We start from the raw sequence: 21,101 nt of genomic DNA, 5'->3' as shown, positions 1-21,101 counted from the left end.
ACAACAATTTATAACAGCTAATATAAATAAATGGGTTGGCCTGTCCCTAGACTCATCCCTGTCTGTCTAGTTTCCACACTGGTGGTCATCTGTCTTTCTAAAACAAAAGTGACAGCTGTTCTTCCGCTGCTCCTCATTTTCCACTAATTCCCTTTCCTGTAAAATATTCAGTTCAAGGTTCTTGGCTGGGAGTGAAGGCTATTATGCTCTGTCACCTGCTGCCTTGCTAATTCAACCCATGACATCCCCTCCTTTCCACACTTGGGATTTATGTTTGGGCAATCTGAATAATTTTTTTGATGTATCTTGAGATTCCCTATTACCCAAGATGTTCCCCTCCTGCAACCTCCCTCCCCCTAGAATCTCAATGAAACCAATGAAGAATTTCATTAAAACCCCACAAAAAAACATGCCCGATGACTGACAACTTACTATTCCTCCTGGGAAGCGTTTCCTGGCCTCCTTTTTTCTCAGCTTGTGTGCTGTGGGGAAGGAAGAAATTTTCATCTACACTTTAAGTTTTTTCAGCTGGTCTAATAATTAAGTCGACATGAGACAGAGTAACAAGAGAAAAATAACGAAATTTAATTACATACGTATGTATGGGAACCCCATATATATGAGAGAGTAAGAATCCTGACATGTACGAGAGATTCAGAGACAGGGAAGGAGAATGAGATATATGTGACATCCTGAGCTAAGGATGAAGTAAGGTACCTTATGGCTTTACTTAGCATAATTATGTCTACATCTGTCTATGTTATAGCATCTATCAGTTCTTCGTTTCTTTTTATTGCTGAGTAATATTCCACTATATTGACATACCACATTTTATTAACAAATTCGTCCATTGATGGACATTTGGATTGTTTCCACTTTTTCACTATTATACTGCTATGCACATTGTGTGAAATTGTTGTATGAACATATATTTTCATTTTACATGGGTATATACACCTAGCAGTGGAATTATGGATCACATGGTGACTCTATGTTTAACCTTTCAAGTAATTGCCAGACTGTTTTCAAAATGACTGCAACATTTTACATTCCCATCAGCAGTGTATGAGGGCTTCAATTTCTCTGCATTCTTAACACTTGTTATTGTCTGTCTTGTTTATTATAGCCATTCTAGTGGGCATTAAATTGTATCTCATTGTAGCTTTGATTTGCTTTTTCTTGATGGCTTAGATATTGAGCATCTTTTCATGTGCTTACTGACCACTTGTATATCATCTTTGGAGAAATGTCTATCCAGACTCCTTGCCCATTTTTAAATTGGGTTATTTGTCTTTTTATTATTAAATTCTAAGTGTTCTTTAAAAAAAAAAATAAAAATATATATATTTTATTGATTTTTACAGAGAGGAAGGGAGAGGGAAAGAGAGTTAGAAACATCAACGAGAGAGAAACATTGATCAGCTGCCTCCTGCACAACCCCCACTGGGGATGTGCCTGCAACCAAGGTACATGCCCTTGACCGGAACCGAACCTGGGATCCTTGAGTCCGCAGGCCGACGCTGTATCCACTGAGCCAAACCGGTTAGGGCTCTAAGTGTTCTTTACATGCTCTGGATACAGGTTTCTTATTAGACATACTAGAGGCCTGGTGCATGAAATTCATGCACAGGTGCGGTCCCTAGGCCTGGCCAGCGATCGAAGTGCTAGTGTCTGGTGTGGAAGGGCAGGTCCCAGCTGACCTCTGGGCCCTGGGTGGCACCTGGGCCGCCGGGCCCCTGTGCACTCTTGTCTGCCTGAGTCACGGTGCCCAAGTCCCCACATGGAGATGTGGTGAGCGCAGCTAGACGCCACGGGCCAGGGCGCAGTATGGGCCTCTGGGCTGCCCAGCAGCATTGCACGGAAGCCGGGTGGGCAGCGCGCTCTCTCCTGGCTGGCCTCGCAGACCGGCTCTTGCGCAAACCCATGGGGGCACGACTGGCCCCTGCGATCCCAGCAGCTGTGGCCTGGCTCACCTGGAAGAGGCCGTGTGGGTGCGGGGTGGGCTCCTCACAGGCACCTGGCACCTGAGTGCAGGGGCTTCCCTGGTGCATGAGCCCTGGCATCCCGGGGAAAGGTAGCAGGGGAAGTGAGAGCAAGCTTGGCAGACACCCTGCATTCTCACTGCACCTCCATCCCTGTCACCCCCACCCCCAGGTAGCCAGCAAGAGGCTGCAGCCCTCTGCCTGGGCACCGCGGGAGGTTAGTCACCGCCACCCACCCCCAGTTCCCTGTCCCAGCCTGTGGCCTGGCTCCAATCGGGCGATCAGAGCCTGCTGCCTGAGGGGAGGGACCAGGAGGTTGGCCAGCAGGCCCTGATCAGGCGATTGGGGCTTGTGGCCGGGGGGAAGGGCCAACCTCCACCGTGGTGGGCTGGCATCAGGCCGATTCGGGCCTGCCGGTTGGGGGAGGGACCCAGGAGGTTGGCCACTGGCCCTGAGGAGGGAGCTGGCCCTTGGCCTCCCTGGGAAAGGGGCTGCATCTGCCACCACTCACCCCTGGTTCCCCATCCCAGCCTGGGGCCTGGCCCCAATTGGGCAATGGGGGCCTGCTGGCTGGGGGGAGGGACCAGGAGGTTGGCCGGCAGGCCCCATCCAGTGATCAGGGCTTGTGGGCTGGAGGCAGCTCCTGCATTGAGCGTTTGCCCCCTGGTGGTCAGTGCATGTCATAGCAATCAGTTGTTCCGGTCATTCTGTCTTAAAGGTCGCTTAGGCTTTTATATATACACTGAGTGACCAGATTATTATGATCTCTGAACGCATAATAATCTGGCCACTCAGAGTATATCCTATTTAATAAAAGGCTAATATGCAAATTGTCCCCTTGACCAGGAGTTTGACCAGCAGGCAGGCCAGCCAACCGCCCATGTCCCCTCCCCCTGGCCAGGCTGGCCGGACCCCACCCATGCATGAATTCATGCACCGGGCCTCTAATATATATATATACTAGCGTTCCCGTTGCAGGAAAAATCCTGCAATAGGATTTCCTGCTGCACTCTACCCCGCCTCCGCTCCTCCCTTGTCGCCCGCCCCACCTTCTCTGCCAGCCCGCCTGCTTTTCCCTTCGCCCCCGGCCCCGCCTCCGCTCCGCCCTTGTCACCCGCCCCGCCTTCTCCGCCAGCCTGCCTGCTTTTCCCTTCGCCCCCGGCCCTGACTTCGCTCCTCCCTTCTCCTCCCCCCGGTTTGCTTGCTTCTTCGAAGCTTTACTCCCTTCTGCAGCTCTTGGCTTCTTTCCACGCTGTCTTGATATGCAAGTTAGCCGCCATCTTTGTTGGGGTAATTTGCATACTCGTCCTGATTGGTTGGTGGGCGTGGCTTCGCTACACCCAAGGTGCGGTCAATTTGCATATTTGTCTATTATTAGATAGGATATACACACTGAGTGGCCAAATTATTATGTGTTCAGAGATCATAATAATCTGGCCACTCAGTGTATATAGATAATTTGGACTGTTGACATTTTGGACTGGGTAATTCTTTGTAGTGGGGACTGTCCTGTGCATTGTAGGATGTTGAGGAGCCTTCTTGGCTTCTTCTTACTAAATGTTAATAGTACAGATCTCCCAACCCCTAATTGTGACACTAAAAAATTGTGACACCAAACATCCCTTGGGGGCACAGGCAGAATATCCCCCCCATTGAGAACCATTGATTTAGAGACATCCACTTATAATTCTCCTCCCTCCAACCTATCCCCCCCTTCCCTTATGACAGCTATTAGTTCTTATTTTAGGGGGTTATCTTTACATTTTTAAAATATAAGTAAACCTGTATGTCTATTTGTAATCTTTTTCCCTTCTTCGATAAGTGGTAGCATACTCTGCACATTTTTTTCTACCTTTTTTTTTTTTTTCTCACTTAATACTATATGCTCGAGATCACTCCATGGAAGGATATTGAGATACTCTTTACTCCTTTTATAGCTTGCATTTTAGACCACAATGAACCATAACTTCCAAGAGTTCCTTATGAGGCTTTAAACATATGTCCCGACTAATGGCTGAAATGACTGTATAGGCAAATCATGGGTTTACTTTTTTAAGAGAGTACTTTGGGTTAGGAAATTATTTTACCAGTAGGTGCCACTATTACACAGCTTTGGCAATGTTCTTTGATGACCATCCTTTAACTGGTTGTGTGTGTGGGTACATGGGTGTACCCACACAGGTATGGATATGTGTTTCCTTTTTTTTAATCTTCACCTGAGGAGTGAGGATATTTTTTCCATCGATTTTTAGAGAGAGTGGAAGGGAGGACGGAGGGAGATAGGAGAGAGAGAGAAAAAAATATCAATGTGAGATGTGCCTCTCACACACTCTCCAACTGGGGGCAGGGATCAAACCTGCAACCCAGGTATGTGCCCTTGACTGGAATCGAACCTGAGACCCTCTGGTGCCCAGGCCAATGCTCTAACCACTGAGAAAACCTGACCAGGGCTGTGTTTCCTTTTTAACAAATACATATGTTAGCATGCTTGAGACACTGTTTCCTCTAGCTTTTTGTACTGATCACTTCACATCAACACAAGGGATCTTCCATATGCTTGCCCTGTTGTCTGCATCATTCTTTAACCTGTCTCATGTTGATGAATATTTAGATTGTGTCCATTATTTTGCTACTTTAAATAATATTGCAAATTAATATCTATATTCTTATCTGCTTGTACCCACACATACACACTTCTATGGAATGAATTCCTAGAAGGGGATTTGCTAAATCAGAGGATATGTGAGTTTTACATTTTGAAAGCATATACTCATAAGTGAGATGAGAACAATAAAACCTAATTGCTACTGAACATCTTCATGGCCTGCAATCAGTTTGTTGGAGAAAAATAGCCTTAAGAGCCAGCATTTGTGATGATGGCGAGAAGTCTTATTAAAGAAAAAGACCAAGGTAATGGAATCATCAGGCAGCAAACACTAGGAAGCCTAGGGAATCACTTAAATTTGAGCAAACAACAATGACTTACAATGAGTAATGGCCATTCTGGCCCTTCTAGCTAAAAAAGTAAATAATTTGGAAAGCAGGAGCCTCCTTTAGGTGTTTTTGCTGCTAAAATCATTTTTCCTCTACCCTTTTAGGTTCTTGGCTGAGACCCCCCCTTTGTAATCAAAGTCAGATTAACAGGAAAAAACACAAAGTTTAATAACATGTACCTTCTGTATACATGGGAGAGACCCAGGAAAATGGTGTAACTCCCTGAAATGGCCCAAGCTACCACCTTAAATACCATCTCCAGCTAAAGACAAAAGAAGATGTTAGTTGTGAGGGGATCCAATTATGGGAGGTGACCAGGAAAAGAAGAAAACAAGGATAAGGTTGTTATGCAGATAATAAATCCTCCACCTTCTCCTTTGATAAGAGTTTCTAGAGATTTACTAGTAGAATCACCTCCTCTTCCTGGTACAGATGGGAAGATTTATGGAGATTTCCCTTACAATGGAGATTTCCCTTACAAAAGGGTAACTTATTCAATTTTCAGAGTTTCTCTGTCTGCTGTTTCTTAAAAATAATCAGCTCAAATGAATCCCTATGTCAAAGAGACATATTTTGGGGTGTTAAATTCTGATCTCCTTCATGAGCTATCATGACCTACCTTGTGTGCATGATTAGTCTTATGGTTGCTTATGAAATCACTAGTGTTCCCGTTGCAGGAAAAAATCCTGCAATAGGATTTCCTGCTGCACTCTACCCCGCCTCCGCTCCTCCCTTGTCGCCCGCCCCGCCTTCTCCCCCAGCCCGCCTGCTTTTCCCTTCTCCCCCGGCCCCGCCTCCGCTCCTCCCTTCTTCCCCCCCCCCCCCCCCGGCTTGCTTGCTTCTTCGAAGCTTTACTCCCTTCTGCAGCTCTTGGCTTCTTTCGACGCTGTCTTGATATGCAAATTAGCCGCAATCTTTGTTGGGGTAATTTGCATACTTGCCCTGATTGGCTGGTGGGCGTGGCTTGGCTGGTGGGCGTGGCTTGAGTGTAGCGAAGGTGCGGTCAATTTGCATATTTGTATATTATTAGATAGGATTAGAGACACTGGCTTCCAGGACAGATATCTAAGAGGAGTTGTCTCAGACTATATAGTAAAAGCCTAATATGCTAAGTGTCTGGTCGTCCGGTTGTCCGTTCAACCAATCAAAGAGTAATGTGCTAATGATATGCTAAGGCTGCTTAATCGCTTGCTATGACATGCACTGACCACCAGGGGGCAGACAGTTGACCAGTTGACCAGTTGCTATGATGTGCACTGACCACCAGGGGGCAGATAGTTGACTGGCCGACCAGTCACTATGATGTGCACTGACCACCAGGGGGCAGATGCTCTGACCGGTAGGTTAGCTTGCTGTTGGGGTCCGGCTGATTGGAACTGAGTGAGGCGAGCGGGACACGCCCTGGAGCCCTCCCTCGGTCCCTCCTTGGCTGGCCAACCTCCTGCGTCCCTCCCCGGCCCCCATTGTGCACTGATGGGGTCCCTTGGCTTGGCCTGCACCCTCTCGCAATCCGGGCTGAGGAAACCCGCCCCCCCCCCCCCCGAGTTCACGAATTCCGTGCACTAGGCCTCTAGTATACACATAAAAGAAGAAATAGATTTTTCTTTAAGAATGAAGGTCAACTCTTTCTGAGTCTGTGAGTACCAGGAGGGAGTGAGTAAAATTTATTTTATTGTGCCGATTCTCTGCTTAATCTACATAGTGAAATAGAAAGCTCTGGGCCTTTGCGGACATTTAGGGTTCTACAGCAAATCTGATATTTGGCCTGCTTCAAAGTAGCTTTACCTGCCTTCTAGATGATGCTTACCAGGAATACAGCTATAGCTTGCATTCTGACTCTGTAGCAATCACATTGCTGCTGCTGACACGCTTGACCTTGAGTTTGGCTTTAGACCTCTCCAGTTCAGGTAGAGGATAGTTCGCAGCATTGTGGACTTTATTAATTAGAGTATCTTTGGCTGTTGAGACATATAGAGGAAAAGGATCTCAATCCAATATTTAGGTATGTGGATAGGCTAAATTTTTAGCATTTCTTTTGTTTATTGAAAACAGTAACTTTAAAGATCTGAATTTACATAAAATATAATATCCTGAAAACAGAACCCATGTTCTACCTTCAGACACATCAACACACACATGTACACTCGGATGGTGGTACTGGTAAGGAAAAGTGATAAATTTGAAGAATTTTAAGCAGATGTCAATGGAAATTTGAGATTGCGGTATTTGATATTATTTCACCTTTAGTTATTTATCATACATATTACTTCTTTTACACTTTTTTGATCCAGGGATTTTCAAAGTCAAAATTAATTTTACATCTCACACAGTGGATTTGTGAAATATTCACAAATAATTAAAAGTCAACTCAGGTGAAGGGTAATTTATGTTATTCATTAAGCATAATTAATGCATAACATTTTCCTACCTTTAGTTGAAGCCCTATTTGAAATATTTTCTTTTTCCATGTTATTTTTCATCAGCTTTACATGGAAAGCAAATTAAGAAGTGTTTTTAAAAAACACCCAGACAGCCACTTAGAGTAACTTTTCAGGCAACTTTTATTACTTTGAAGACTGCTTTGCATTTAGAACATTGTAGTACTAGTAAACACCTCCCAACTAACAAAACGACCTTATAGAAGTCATTTGGAGCTTAGTTTGGGCTAAGGAACTTTACCTATAAAAGCAGCTGTCAAGAAGAAAGCTACACTATGGGTAAAATAGCCTTTTATGGACTAGTCTGGGAGCCTGATAGTCATTTAATTCTCTCTCTGTGTGGATGATAGGTTCAGAATTGATATCAGGCTGTTGGCCATAGTAACTGCTCTCTATTTGGAGAAAGAAAAATTCTTCCAGGCATGATGGCCACTGTCTAATAGCTAGGGCATCTTTTCCACCAGACCTCCCCCCTTGCCTGAGTCTACTTTTTGAAAAGAGACAAGCGTGGCTAGGAATAAGCCCCATTATTGAATCACAGGGTAGTCTATAATTTTAACAATAAATGAATGACTAAATGAGTACTTCAAAGCTAATGTATTTTAAAGCTTTTATACCTGGAGCTCAATAGGAAATGCCTTAGAAATAGGTATTTCAACCCTTTAAAAGATTTTCTTTGCACTAAAAATAACTGGATGCTAGCGGAAAGAGATTATTAAAAAGAAAAGAGTCACTGTGCGTTTGCAGCTCATCCACTTAAGTGCAGTCCTAAACATAGTGTATTACAAACAAAGTGCTTCCACAACCCTGCTTGCAGTTTAGTTGGAGACACACAACATAGACTGGTGAAATATATAACTAAAATATGGGCAGCATGTGAATGCGCCCCTTATTAATGCTACCAGCATGGTCCAGTAAAACTTCTGTCATGGTAGGCTGTTCTAGATCTGTGCCATCCAGTATGGGAATCATCAGCCACATGGGGCTATGGAGCACTTGAAATGTAGCTGAGGAACTGAATTTTACACTTTCGTTCATTTACATATCAATAACCACCTGATATAATGGCCAGGGTATTGCACAGCACAGTAGACCTTCGTTTAGCATGGCACCAAGGACTTTCATGCTCTAAAGCCAGTGTGCCCTCTTTATGCATCAGAGCCAGCTTTACACCCAAAATGCAGTGTGTATGTTCCCTGAACTGCCTTGCGCTTGAACATGATGTGTGTATATGTGCGTATTTGGGGTGTTTTCTCTCCTTTTGAATGCCCAGGCTTCCCCCTCCCTGCAGCTTCCCCTCAAGGCTCTCCCTACAAATCCCAGTTGAAATACTACTTCTTTGATTAAGCCTTTCCATGGCCTGATCCCAGACTTACTGACTTAGGATCTGAGTGTAATTCTTGTATAATGCTTTGGCCACATAGGTGCTTTCTATATGTTGCAATTGGAAAAAGAGAATGTATATTACTCTGAGAGTGGCTGATTGAGATTAGAACATAAGCTAAAATGGGAATTAGCATGACCTAAATATTAGAACTCAACAGAACACATGCAACAAAAAATAAAACCCCAGCTATAGACTGATGCTGGTATATTAATGAAGATGTGACCATCTTAAATCAAATATTAGAGTGGTCTCATTTTAAACCAATCATAACTGGATAGTTTGTCTCAGGAGTTAAGTTGATTAACGTATCATATTTACCAAACAAAAGAGAGAACCCTCATATGGCCACAGATGCTCAGTAGGCAGTCTATAGTATCTAAACTTGGGTGCTCACAATTTCATAACAAACTAGGAGGAAAAGGATACTTCCCAAGTAAGAGAAAGACTACCTTTTACAAAGCACTATCCAGCAGGAAATTCAATGGGGAAATAGTAGGAGGTTCCTATTAAAACCAGAAATGAATAAAAGATGTGCACTATTGTGACTAATAAAGTTGTTAAAATGAGACCGACTAATGCTGTCTGGGGAGTGAAGCTGTCCTTCTCCTGCCTGATTATAGAAACAAGAATCAATACAACCTTTTGGAAAATCAGTTAGGTGGTCTATTTCACAAACCATAAAAATATTCATACCCTCTGACTCAGGCATTTACTTCCCAGAAATCCTCCTAAGGAAATCCAATATGTTGACAGAGAGAGAGGAACAGTTACTCATTATGACATTCTTTAGAAAAATCAGAAATGGCAATAATCCAAATGCCCCACAATGGAGAAATAGTTAAGACTATTATGGGATATCCCTACAGTAGACTGTAATTGGTTATTAGAAACGTTTAAGGCTTTTTATGCCATGAGAATGTGTGTGTTGAATTAGAATGACCCAAATTGTATTTAAACATTCCCTCGCTGTGTATACAAATCTCCTTTGCTTCTAGGTGGAAGAGTTAGAAGTTAATTTTCTTTCTTTTTGCTTAAATTCCCCTCCCATACTCCTTTTCCCTCTCCCCACTCCCCAGCTGGACTCAGCAAGGGGAGCCTGAGCTGTTTCTCAGTACCCAGTGTCCCAGCAGCACATAGCAGAACCAAGGCCACCCCCTTGGTGACGGAACAGAACTGGCAGTTGGTCCTGTACTCCTACTCTGAGAGGGTCAGTGATTCAGAAAGCACAGTGAGTGCTGGGAGATGACTTTAAAGACAAGTGTCTGTTCTCTGAGGTCTGTTTCTCACTAGCTGTTGACTAGAGTTGAAATTGGAAATGATGTGAGCACTAAGTAGGTGGGAGGGAAGAGCAAGGACAGGATTATTCTGGTGGGAGAGTGGAGTGAGGGAGTTGGTTCAGCACAGCAGAATTCTTTTTATTCTATATTGTTGAAAGTATTGCATATGTCTCCTTTTTCCCCCAGTGACCTCTCCCAGCCTGCTCCTGCCCCCCAGCACAGGCCCTCACCCTCCTACTGTCCGTGTCCATTGGTTGTCCTTATATGCATGCATACAAGTCCTTTGGTTGATCTGCCTTCCCTCTGAGGTTTGATGGTCTGTTTGATGCTTCTGTGACTCTGAATCTTTTTTTTGTTCATCAGTTTATGTTGTTCATTCTATTCCATAAATGAGTGAGATCATAGCAGAATTCTTTCCACGTCTCTGATACCACCTCTGTAGTCTTGGTCAAGACCATGGAACTATTCTGGACCTTTTTTTTTTAATTTAAATAAAAAAATCTATAAAATTATATTGATGAATCAGACTAAGGTTACTTTTAAATTTATTAAACTATGGAGGTCAGTAATTGACAAGGTGAGGCATGTCTTAAGAATTTCTTTATTAGCAGTAATTGGCTATCACTACAAGATCATTATAATTGGAAAGAATTTAATAGAGACATTGGGAACTCTATGTAGAATATGACTCTTTCCAGGTACTCTTCTCTTGGTGAGCAGAATGGTATCATTTTGTTTTTTTCTTCACTGGGATAACTTGTTCAGTAACCCCTGGAATTCTTCGAAACTAACTTCTCCATCTCCATTCTTGTCCAGTTCTTTAAAAAGATCCTCTAGGGTGTTTGGACCCTGGTGTTAGACAAAGAGGATGGGATGAGGAGAGGAGAGAAAATGAGTCAGTTATGTACTGCTACACATTCTCCGACATTAGAGCACTGAGTCTGCATTCCAAGAAGGCAGCTGAGCTTTTGATCACATGCCACTGATAGTGGTGGCAAAACCAACTTTAGCTGTAATTGCTCCATGTGACAGAACGGGCTACCCTTTTTATTTTCTTTAACATACATTTATTACTTTAGTATTGATAATGTGTATTTTAATGGAATTTGTTTTCTATGCAATCTTAAGTATTTTCCTTTATGCTTCTAAAACCATTTAAAAATATTTTTATTGATTTCAGAGAGGAAGGGAGAGGGAGAGAGAGAGATAGAAACATCAATGATGAGAGAGAATCATTGATCAGCTGCCTCCTGCACAGCCCCCAATGGGGATCGAGCCTGCAACCCAGGCATGTGCCCTTGACTGGAATTGAACCCGGTACCCTTCAGTCTGCAGGCTGACATTCTATCCACTGAGCCAAACTGGCTAGGGCTAAAACCATTTTTTTGAGATGGAGCCAAGTGCTTCACTGGACTTTTGAGGGGCCCACACCCACAAATAGTTCAGGACCCCTGCCCCAAAGTTTTCTGGAAGCTGATTTGTGTCTGCCTGCAGGGCTGGGCTGGCATATAATCAAGGCATTACACATGGCTTATTGCTGGCTGGTACTGTGTCCAGGGCTTTCGGTAGCTTGTGCAATCCTCTCAACCACCCTGAGGGGGAGATCCACTTTACAGATGAGGAAACTGAGAATCTGAAACAGCTGTTGACTTACTCCAGGATTCACAGCTGGTAAGTGGGGGGACTTGGAGTCCAAACATTGACTCTAGAGCCCAAACCCTTAACCAGCAACTATCGTAGTTTTTTCCAAACCCTGGGCTACAGCCCACCTCTATGCTAGGCAAGATGCCTTTGGATCAGTGGTTCTCACACTTGGACATGCATCAGAATCACGAGATGGGCTTCCTGACCTTAGTAAATACAGATTTTAACCATAAGAAAATGAGAAGATAATGGATTATAAGGTCATTGAACTCAGCCACTATTCTTTTTAGTGCTAATAATAGAAACCTTCTCAACAACTAAAACCAGAAACCTTTTCATATGTCATATTGGCAGAAGGGACTTTCCTGGTTAAAATCTGGAAAGCAAATGCTTTCTTCTGAAGTTACAGCTAACAAGTGACCAAGTTGGATATACCAATCGCAGCCCTTCCATTTTGAAGCTGGCTTTCAGTTGCGAAGGGAAGAAAGCACATTGGAGGCAGACGGAGAATCCACCTTTCCCCATTCCTTTTTGCTTCTAGATGCGTTTTGATTTTGACAACTCTGGGATGGTTCTTTATGGCTAAAGAAATTGTATCCTTTCCCGAAGGTTGTTGAGAAATGCATGGTTGCCTCTTTAACACAAAATTTAGTTGCTTAACACAAATGAACAGCAATTGAAATGCTTTTGAAATATAAATGGGTTTCTACAGAAAATAATTTGTCAGTGGGAAGCGGGTTCTCTTAACAGACTGCCCCGTAAGTGTTGGTCTTGTTGAGAGATCCTACGTATATTGATGAAGCATGTCCAAGGCCAAGTAATATTAATTTACTGGCCTCTGTTTTCCTAAAGTCTGGCATGGACGGGCTGAATCCAGGCTGAAGGTTTTTGTGTGTTTGCGTGGCAACCTGTGCCATCACTGCTTCCATTACTATGGCTAGTCCAGAGAGTTCTGTGCTAAGGCTATGATAGGGGCGAGGTGGCTGGGCCCCTGCTTTCTAGGAGCTTGCCATATCATATGTGGTCTGCCACCAGCGGAGGAAAGCACACATGAAGTGCTCTCCCTCTGTGATTCCTGTGTCTTGGCTGCTGTGTGCTCTACCCCAGGTGGAACTCTGATCAATATCTCAGACCTCAGCCTCTTCCTGGCTCTTTTTCCTCTTCCCTTCTCTCCCCTCCCCTCCCGCCATCGGAGGCCCGTTCAGGGGGCTCTGCAGTTGGGCACTTACTTTTAGTAAACTGGGGAATTCAGTCTGAATCAAGAGTCTCAGCTCCTCCTTCGACAGCTGATTTGGATCACCTTCTTTGGCCGCGTATTTTTCAAAAAGGCTCTTCAGCTCGTTAGGAGACATTTTTGCACTCATCTTGGTGTCCTGTAGATTGGGAAAGAAATGAACTTACCAAAAAGCTGGAGTGGAGTTTTATACTAACGATTGCCAGCAGGAGTTCGTTGCCATTGGGCTACTTCCTTGGCACAGATGGGGGATAGTAAAGAGGGGGCTGGCGTGAGGGGCGAGGGGGAGTCATTGAGGGGGAGGAAGAGAAGAGAGGGAGTGGAAATTGTGGGATACGCACTAGTGACTGCAAACATGTTTTAAAAATAATCATTTTAGACAGTATGTTAAATGCCTATTCTTAGAGTACATCTGTTAGGAGATAGTCCCTGAAGCCAAACGCTTTAATTAGTAATTATGGCATCCTTCACCCTTTCTGTACCTGGTCTGCACTCCGTCAGCTGTGGTCTTGCCTTTAAATGACTGGTAATATCGTTAGAGAGCACAAACCTACTTTCTCTTCAGACCATTATCTCTCACACCATTCTGAAAGGAGGCAGGAAGAGCTCCAGGTAGTACGGAAAGCAAGCACACTTACCTGGTCACCGAACAGCAAGGCAGCTGGGAGAATAAAACAGGAGTATGGAGAGTTGAGCAGATCATGTGGCTTTTATAGTCTGTGCCGACGGACACACCACCCTGATGATGAAATTTTCCTTTCGTTTGCCATTTAAAGGTAATTATTAATGGTTTTTGAAATCCAATCTTAAGACTGCATGAACCTTATAATTAAGGGTGTTGTAAAATTGGCCAACCGGCACAGGCTTGTTAAAGCACCTGACCCATAGAATGGGTTCCTAGGTCTACCTAGGTCAAGAGGAACAGTTCAAACAGGAGTCTCCCAGGTAGGGACAATCTCCAACAGGACTTTAGCCACCAGGAGGCAGTAACCTGTCTACAAGGGCAAGCTTCAGCCTAGTGAGAAAACACAGACCATGACTAAAACATACTTATATCCATGAGGCAGGGGAAGCTGTATGAAATCTGTCTGCCACACCTCCAATGGTCCGTTAGGCAATTTAAAATGTCCAGGGGTGCCCTAACCAGTTTGGCTCAGTGGATGGAGCGTCGGCCTGCAGACTGAAGGGTCCCAGGTTCGATTCCGGTCAAGGGCATGTACCTTGGTTGCGGGCACATCCCCAGTAGCGGGGTGTGCAGGAGGCAGCTGATCGATGTTTCTCTCTCATCGATGTTTCTAACTCTCTATCCCTCTCCCTTCCTCTCTGTAAAAAATCAATAAAATATATTTAATAAAATAAAATAAAATGTCCAAGGGCAGTGCAGACAGGTTTCCCTGGGTTGTGTTTTTGACAGGTAGGACAAGTAAGGTAGGCACTTTTCATGGCTTTATTTATTTTATTTTTTTAATATATTTTTACTGATTTCAGGGAGAGAGAGAGAGAGGAGAGAGAGAGAGAGAGAGAGAAACATCAATGATGAGGGAGAATCATTGATCAGCTGCCTCCTGCATGCCCCACATGGGGATCGAGCCCACAACCCGGGTATGTGCCCTGACCGAGAAATGAACCATGACCTCCTGGTTCATAGGTTGACGCTTAACCACTGAGCCACGCCGGCTGGGCTTCACAGCCTTAGTAATATTTTCCCACCAATATTGATTCATAAATGCTATCATTTCGTCTGTGGACCAAATGCATATACAGTAAAGAGTGGAAACTTCACAGTCTCTGGTAGGACTGGGTTATTATTTGGTCTGAACCAGACCTTTCTCTTTTATCAAACTAGCAATTTTTAGATTTCTAATCTCGTGGGGTGTTTTTTCTTCTTCTTTTTTTCTAAAGCTAATTGTTGGGCTTCTCTAGCCAGTTTTTCTAAATTACCAGCTGGGGAATTATCCCTTTGGACCCTGGCAGGGGTTTCGCTGCTGCCGATTTCCTTAAGGGTTGCATTCCTTGCAGAAGTTCAGCAAGGTGATTTCCTTTAGCTTCCAGAGAGTCAAGTTTAGAACGCCCTGGGATCTTAATACTAACTAGCTAAAGCATCAGGTAAAAGTATAGCAAACAATAATTCCTGAACATATGGGCCATTAGTTTTATTTCCACTGGAAGTAAGGAAGCCACATTGTTTCCATAACATTACAAAGTCATGAGCTACTCCAAAGGCTTATGGACTCCAGTATAAATGCTGGTAGTTTTGCCCTTGGCTAAAACATAAGCCAGAGTGAAAGCATACAATTCAGCCTACTGAGCTGAAGGAGCCAAAGGTAAAAATGCCTCAATTACTTCAATTGCATAATCAGCACAGTACTTTCCATTTTCATTTCTAAAACATGAACCATCTGTAACGCATGGGAAAACAGCTTTACCCACAGGGGCCTCCTGCAAATCATGATGAGGACTCAGGGGGTGATCTGTCAGTGTCAAGCAGTCATGAGGGGCTTTATGGGTCTCAGAAGGGCGAAGAATAGTTGGATTAAGGTTATTACAATGCGAAAGAGTTGTGTGAGGAGCAATTAGCAGAAGGATTTCATAGGAAAGAAGGCAACTAACTGAAAGATGCTGGGTATAATGAGGACTCAGGAGGGCTTCTACTGAGTGGGGCACAAAGATGGTTAGAGGGGATCCTGCAACAGTGTTTTCAGTGGCCTCAACCAAGAGGGCAGTGGCAGTAATGGCTCTAAGGCAAGGGGGGACATAGAGTCCAGTTGCTGACTATAGTATCCTAGGGATCTATCGTGGTCCCCATGGTTTTTGGGTGAATATCCCAAGGGCATTCCCCCCTTTTTTTAAAATAACATTTTATTTATTTATTTTTATTTATTTATTTATTTATTTATTTATTTATTTACTAAAGTTTTACATATGTCTTCTTTTTCCCGGCTTGTGGACCCCCCCCCCCCCCCCGCCCCAGCCATTCCCACCCCCGGCAAGCCCCCACCGCCCCAGTGTCTGTGTCCATTGGTTATGCTAATATTCATGCATACAAGTCCTTTGGTTGCTCTCTAACCCCACCCTCCCCTGCCAAGGGCATTCCTTTTCTTTTCATATACAAACGGGAAAAGGGGGCCCTAGCTGGTTTGCTCAGTGGTTAGAGTGTCGGCCTGCAGACTAAAGGGTCACAGTTTCAATTCCCAGTCAAGGGCATGTACCCCGGTTGCAGGCTGGATCCCTGGCCCAGGTCAGGGTGTGTGTGGGAGGCAACCAATCAATGTGTCTTCCTCACATTGATGTTTCTCTCTATTTCTCCCCCTCCTCCCTCCCTTCCACTCTCTAAAAATCAATGGAAAATATACTCATGTGAGGATTAAAAAAAAAAAAAAAAAGGAAAAAGGGATCTGATCATTGGGATGTACAAAAGCAGTGGGTTTATTAAACCCTTCTTTAAGTCTTTAAAGGCTGTGTCCTCCCATTCTTCCCATACAATCGGGTCAGGACAGTCATTCTTTAGTAAAGCATACAGAAGTTTTGTTATAAGAGAGATTCATTATCAGTTTGAAGAAAAGTTTCTCCAAGCTGATCTGAGCCGATTAAGAGGGAGGATTAGAAAAAGCCCCTGAAGTTCCTCAGAGACTCATCTTTGAGGGGTAGGAGGACCTTGAGAAGGCTGGTTAGAAGACTAATTACAAGGCTGAGGGTGCCCGAAGCATTTAAACTTTTGATAATCCCTTTTCCAACATCCTGGCTCTTTGCAAAAATGAGCAGAAACTTGGAGCTTTTGGTTTCCTATTGGGGCTTTCATTTGCCAAGGCTGAAAATGAAAAATCATGGCAGTCTTACTTCTAGGTGGCTCATCTAGAGTACAAGCAAGCTGATTTAGCCAAATTAACCAAATCTAGGGTGCACATGGTCTCTCATTCCTAGTCCCCTGAAAAGGGAAACTCTTGGTTTAGCTCATTAACAAGCAATGGAGTTAAAGGTTACCCGAGTGAAATCAGCATCTGAAGGAAGGCCGGAATTTTCCTTTAAAGTGACCTTTTGTTGATTATAATAGTCATGAACAGATTCTGTGAGCAAGTCTGAATTTTGCTGCAATTCAACAGGCTTTGGGAAATTGCTCGATATAGTTCTCTAGCAAGTTCTCTAATTTCTTCCCTCAAAATTAGAGGCTTGTTTTTCTAAATCTGTTTCAGGATGATCCCGTTGGGCAATTCTCATCCAATGTTGAGCCCGATCTTCATCAACTAACACAAATTAGCTTATATAAGTCAGAAAACCCAGCCTGATAGGTCTGAATACTAATCAAATTCCTCAGCAAACTTGTGAGCATCCTTAGGAAATTATTTTCTCCAGGGAACATATGAAACGAGGTTTGTTATGATCCCGAGAGCTCTTAACTTTAAATAGAAAGGTCCTATTAGTTGAGGAGGAAGGAGTGGCAGCGAATTCAGGGGAAGAAGGCACCAGAGGGGAACTGGGGATAAGGAAGCCTGTAATGAAGGCATCATGGTATCAGAGGTGGAGGAATTGGAGAAAAAGACCTTGAGGATACTGGAGAAGAAGCCTATGGCAAAATATTCATAGGCCTTAGCCTGTTTGGCTCAGTGGATAGAGTGTCAAGCCTGTGGACTGAAGGGTCCTGGGTTCGATTCCTGGTCAGGGCACATGCCTGGGTTTCAGGCTCGATCCCCAGTAGGGGCAGGCAGTGCAGGAGGCAGCCAATCAATGATTCTTTCTGATCATTGATGTTTCTATCTCTCCCTCTCCCTGCCTCTCTGAAATCAATAAAAATATATTAAAAACACACACAAAAACCAAATTGAAGAATTTTTATTAAAAAAAAAAAAAAAAAAAAGAATTCCGCCGAGACCGGTTTGGCTCAGTGGATGGAGCGTCGGCCTGCGGACTCAGGGGTCCCAGGTTCGATTCCGGTCAAGGGCATGTGCCTTGGTTGCGGGCACATCCCCAGTGGGGGGTGTGCAGGAGGCAGCTGATCGATGTTTCTCTCTCATCGATGTTTCTGGCTCTCTGTCTCTCTCTCTTCCTCTCTGTAAAAAATCAATAAAAAATATATAAAAAAAAAAAAAAAAAAAAAAAAAAGGAATAGGGTACCTGGAGGTGGATCCTGAGACAGTGGAGTAGAGGGGAATGGCAAGACAGCCATGTAGATGAAGAGCATGTGGGAAGCCATTTTTCTCTCTTTACAAATTCAGTTGCCTCTGTTAATTCGAAAACTTTATTTTGCAAAGAGGCAACTTCAGATTCTTGATCTCATTTGGAAGTCTCAACACACCATTCAAAACAGGCATTCCCTTTAGCTTTGCCAGGTTTAGTGCTGTTAATTGTCCAATTCGCTTTTAAGAAAATGAAGTTTGGGAATCTCAGAAGTTCCACAGTGGCCACTGATTTTCTGAATTACCGTTGGTCACATCTGTCCATTAGTTAAATATGTGCATAAAAAGTGTTAGAGTCCCTGCAGGAGGGATCGTCTTAAATATTAAATAAATGAGATCCCATTTTTCAGAGTCTATTCTCTAGAGCAAGGAGCCCAAAGCCGTGTACAACAGCTCAAATTACCTGCACGGTAGAAATCAGCCAGCCTCGCTCTAGAACAGTCTGATCATAGAAGGATCAGGCCTAAAGTTTAAAAAGCCAGTTCTGGGAAACAACCTGCTTTCTGGAGAGCCTGGCTATATGTAAGCTGAGCGGCACTTTTTTAATGAGACAGTCCGGTCTAAGACTCAGCCAGAAGCTAATTTCAGTAGAAATAGCCTGTTTCAAAGGAGATGGAACCAAAGCCAGCTAGTCTCCAAAGATAACCTGATCCTGAAGAAGAAATCAGGCTGCTGTTTGTCGGGTACTCACAGACAAACAACAGCGGACAAACAAGCAAAGCCTTTTAACAAACAAAAGATACTTTAAAGCCCTAGTTGGTTTGGCTCAGTGGATAGAGCATCAGCCTGCGGACTGAAGGGTCCCGGGTTCTATTCCAGTCAAGGGCACATGCCTGGGTTGTAGGCTTGATCCCCAGTAGGGAGCATGCAGAAAGCAGCCAATCAATGATTCTCTCTCATCATTGATGTTTCTATCTCTCTCCCTTTCCCTTCCTCTCTGAAATAAATAAAAACATATTTTAAAAAAGACACTTTATTTTTTTTTTAAAATATATTTTATTGATTTTTTACAGAGAGGAAGGGAGAGGGATAGAGAGCCAGAAACATCGATGAGAGAGAATCATCGACCAGCTGCCTCCTGCACACTCCCTACCAGGGATGTGCCCGCAGCCAATGTACATGCCCTTGACCGGAATCGAACCTGGGACCTTTCAGTCCACAGACCGACGCTCTATCCATTGAGCCAAACCGGTTTCAGCGACACTTTATTTTTAAAAAATATATTTTATTGATTTTTTTTGCAGAGAGGAAGGGAGAGGGATAGAGAGTTAGAAACATCGATGAGAGAGAAACATCGATCAGCTGCCTCCTGCACACCTCCTACTGGGGATGTGCCCGCAACCAAGGTACATGCCCTTGACTGGAATCGAACCTGGGACCTTTCAGTCCGCAGGCCGACACTCTATCCACTGAGCCAAACCGGTTAGGCAAAAAAAAAAAAAAAAAAAAGACACTTTAAACAGTTTTCGAATAACGCCTTGAATGAGAGCTTCAAAATGCAAAAAGCGGAAGCTCAATTCCAGGAGAAGCCAGCAGTTAGCCCAAGGGCTTTGTGTGGCGCCAGTGCCTAGTTGCTCACCTGCTCTGATGCTGTTAGGTTCAAGAAGTGGGGGAGGAAATCCACAATAATTTGTTGTTTTATTTGCAAAGCAAGATTACCAAGTGACATGGTCATTTTTCAACTTTTTAATTTGTTGTTCCCATATCTGCTTTTTATTTATGACCCTTTTCCTCACCAAATACATTTTGTTAATCATTCTAGAAACTTGTGAAAACACTTGACTTACTTTATTCAACTGGAAATATTTCAAACTTTTGGAACTGCCAGGATTTAAAATCAGAGACTACATTTATTTCTTTTGGAAACAGTTACATGAAAGAACTAAGACATTTCCAGGGGACATTGATCTACTACTGATTGCAACTCACAAGAAGGGGTTCGAGATCAACTTTAAAAGCGCTTACAGCTTTTAACAACTTACACATTTATATAATTTTCTCTGATCCTTTATTATGTTACCTATGAATTGAGGCTTGAACTATTGGGCTGTATTTCTCTCTGATGCTTTTGAGTTCCAAGATTCTAGGAACTTATTTACCTTGGAGAACAAGTGTGAAATCTTACCGAGTTCCTTAAAAGTTTCCTGCCAATCCTGTGCATTTACCATTCCATGTACCTCTGCTGTCTTGTATGTGTTATTCTTGCTTTCATTACAGATTATTTGACTTTGGTATGCAATAGTACTTACCATGTATTAACACTCTTTGGTTACAGATAGGCATTTTGTTTTTAGTTGTAAAATTTTACACAAAAATATCCTGATTTTGGTAATGTATTTTAATCAAGATAGTAGAGAATTTTGGTGTTTTTTAGATTTATGCTTTGTTTTACCTGGGAGGAAGTAGGCTTTTGTTGAACAATCATAGCAAGAAATATCCTTTTCCTCTAAGACCTTTAAAAAAATTAAAATCTATAGAAAAGTTGCAAAAGTGGTCAATGAACATCAACCCACCTTTCACCCAGATTTACTAATCATTAAATTTCCACATTTGCTTTTTCTTTCTATGGATAGACACCCCCACCCCCCAACCTGGAGCCATTTGAGAATTAGTTACAGACATTCTGACACTTCTCCATTGAAATGCCTGAGCATCTTCTAAGACAAGGACATTGTCCTACACAACCACAATGCCATTATTACAGTCCATATTTTAATCCCCCCAGTTGTTGAAATAGCATCATATTATCTGTTCTCTCAAATTACCACTTGTGAGCTAAAATCAACATGGCAGTTGTTATATTTCTTGAGTCTATATTGAAGAGATGACTTTAATAACTATATGCGATCTTAATAACTATGATATATAACTATATGATTTTAATAACTATATGTTACATGACTGGTAATATATGTTATGTATAAAACACATGGCATATATTGTATAATGACGTGTGTACGTATAAAATTAACTC

The 21,101-nt window shown here is 43.2% G+C and overlaps 2 protein-coding genes across 2 annotated transcripts in view; one reads left to right on the top strand and one right to left on the bottom strand.

Annotated features, from left to right (window-relative positions):
* The window catches only part of CTPS2 (CTP synthase 2), a 133,244-nt gene that overhangs the window by 55,116 nt on the left and 57,027 nt on the right, over positions 1-21,101 (top strand). The window lies entirely within an intron of this gene.
* Positions 10,823-13,086, bottom strand: S100G (S100 calcium binding protein G). The gene is made up of 2 exons (XM_008154936.3): positions 12,952-13,086; positions 10,823-10,927 (listed from the first exon to the last, which is right to left on the bottom strand). The coding sequence occupies exons 1-2, from the start codon at positions 13,084-13,086 to the stop codon at positions 10,823-10,825; spliced, it is 240 nt and encodes a 79-aa protein (XP_008153158.1).

The sequence above is a fragment of the Eptesicus fuscus genome, chromosome 1 (assembly GCF_027574615.1).
Source record: "Eptesicus fuscus isolate TK198812 chromosome 1, DD_ASM_mEF_20220401, whole genome shotgun sequence".
In the NCBI taxonomy this organism is placed as follows: domain Eukaryota; kingdom Metazoa; phylum Chordata; class Mammalia; order Chiroptera; family Vespertilionidae; genus Eptesicus; species Eptesicus fuscus.
Note: the sequence above shows the minus strand (reverse complement) of the source record. Positions and strands in the feature narration are given on the sequence as shown.

Coding starts and splice junctions, on each gene's coding strand:
- S100G (XM_008154936.3), bottom strand. CDS start 13,086: ATGAGTGCAAAAATGTCTCCTAACGAGCTGAAGAGCCTTTTTGAAAAA. Junction 10,928..12,951: donor AATTCCCCAGTTTACTAAAA/GTAAGTGCCCAA, acceptor GTCTAACACCAG/GGTCCAAACACCCTAGAGGA.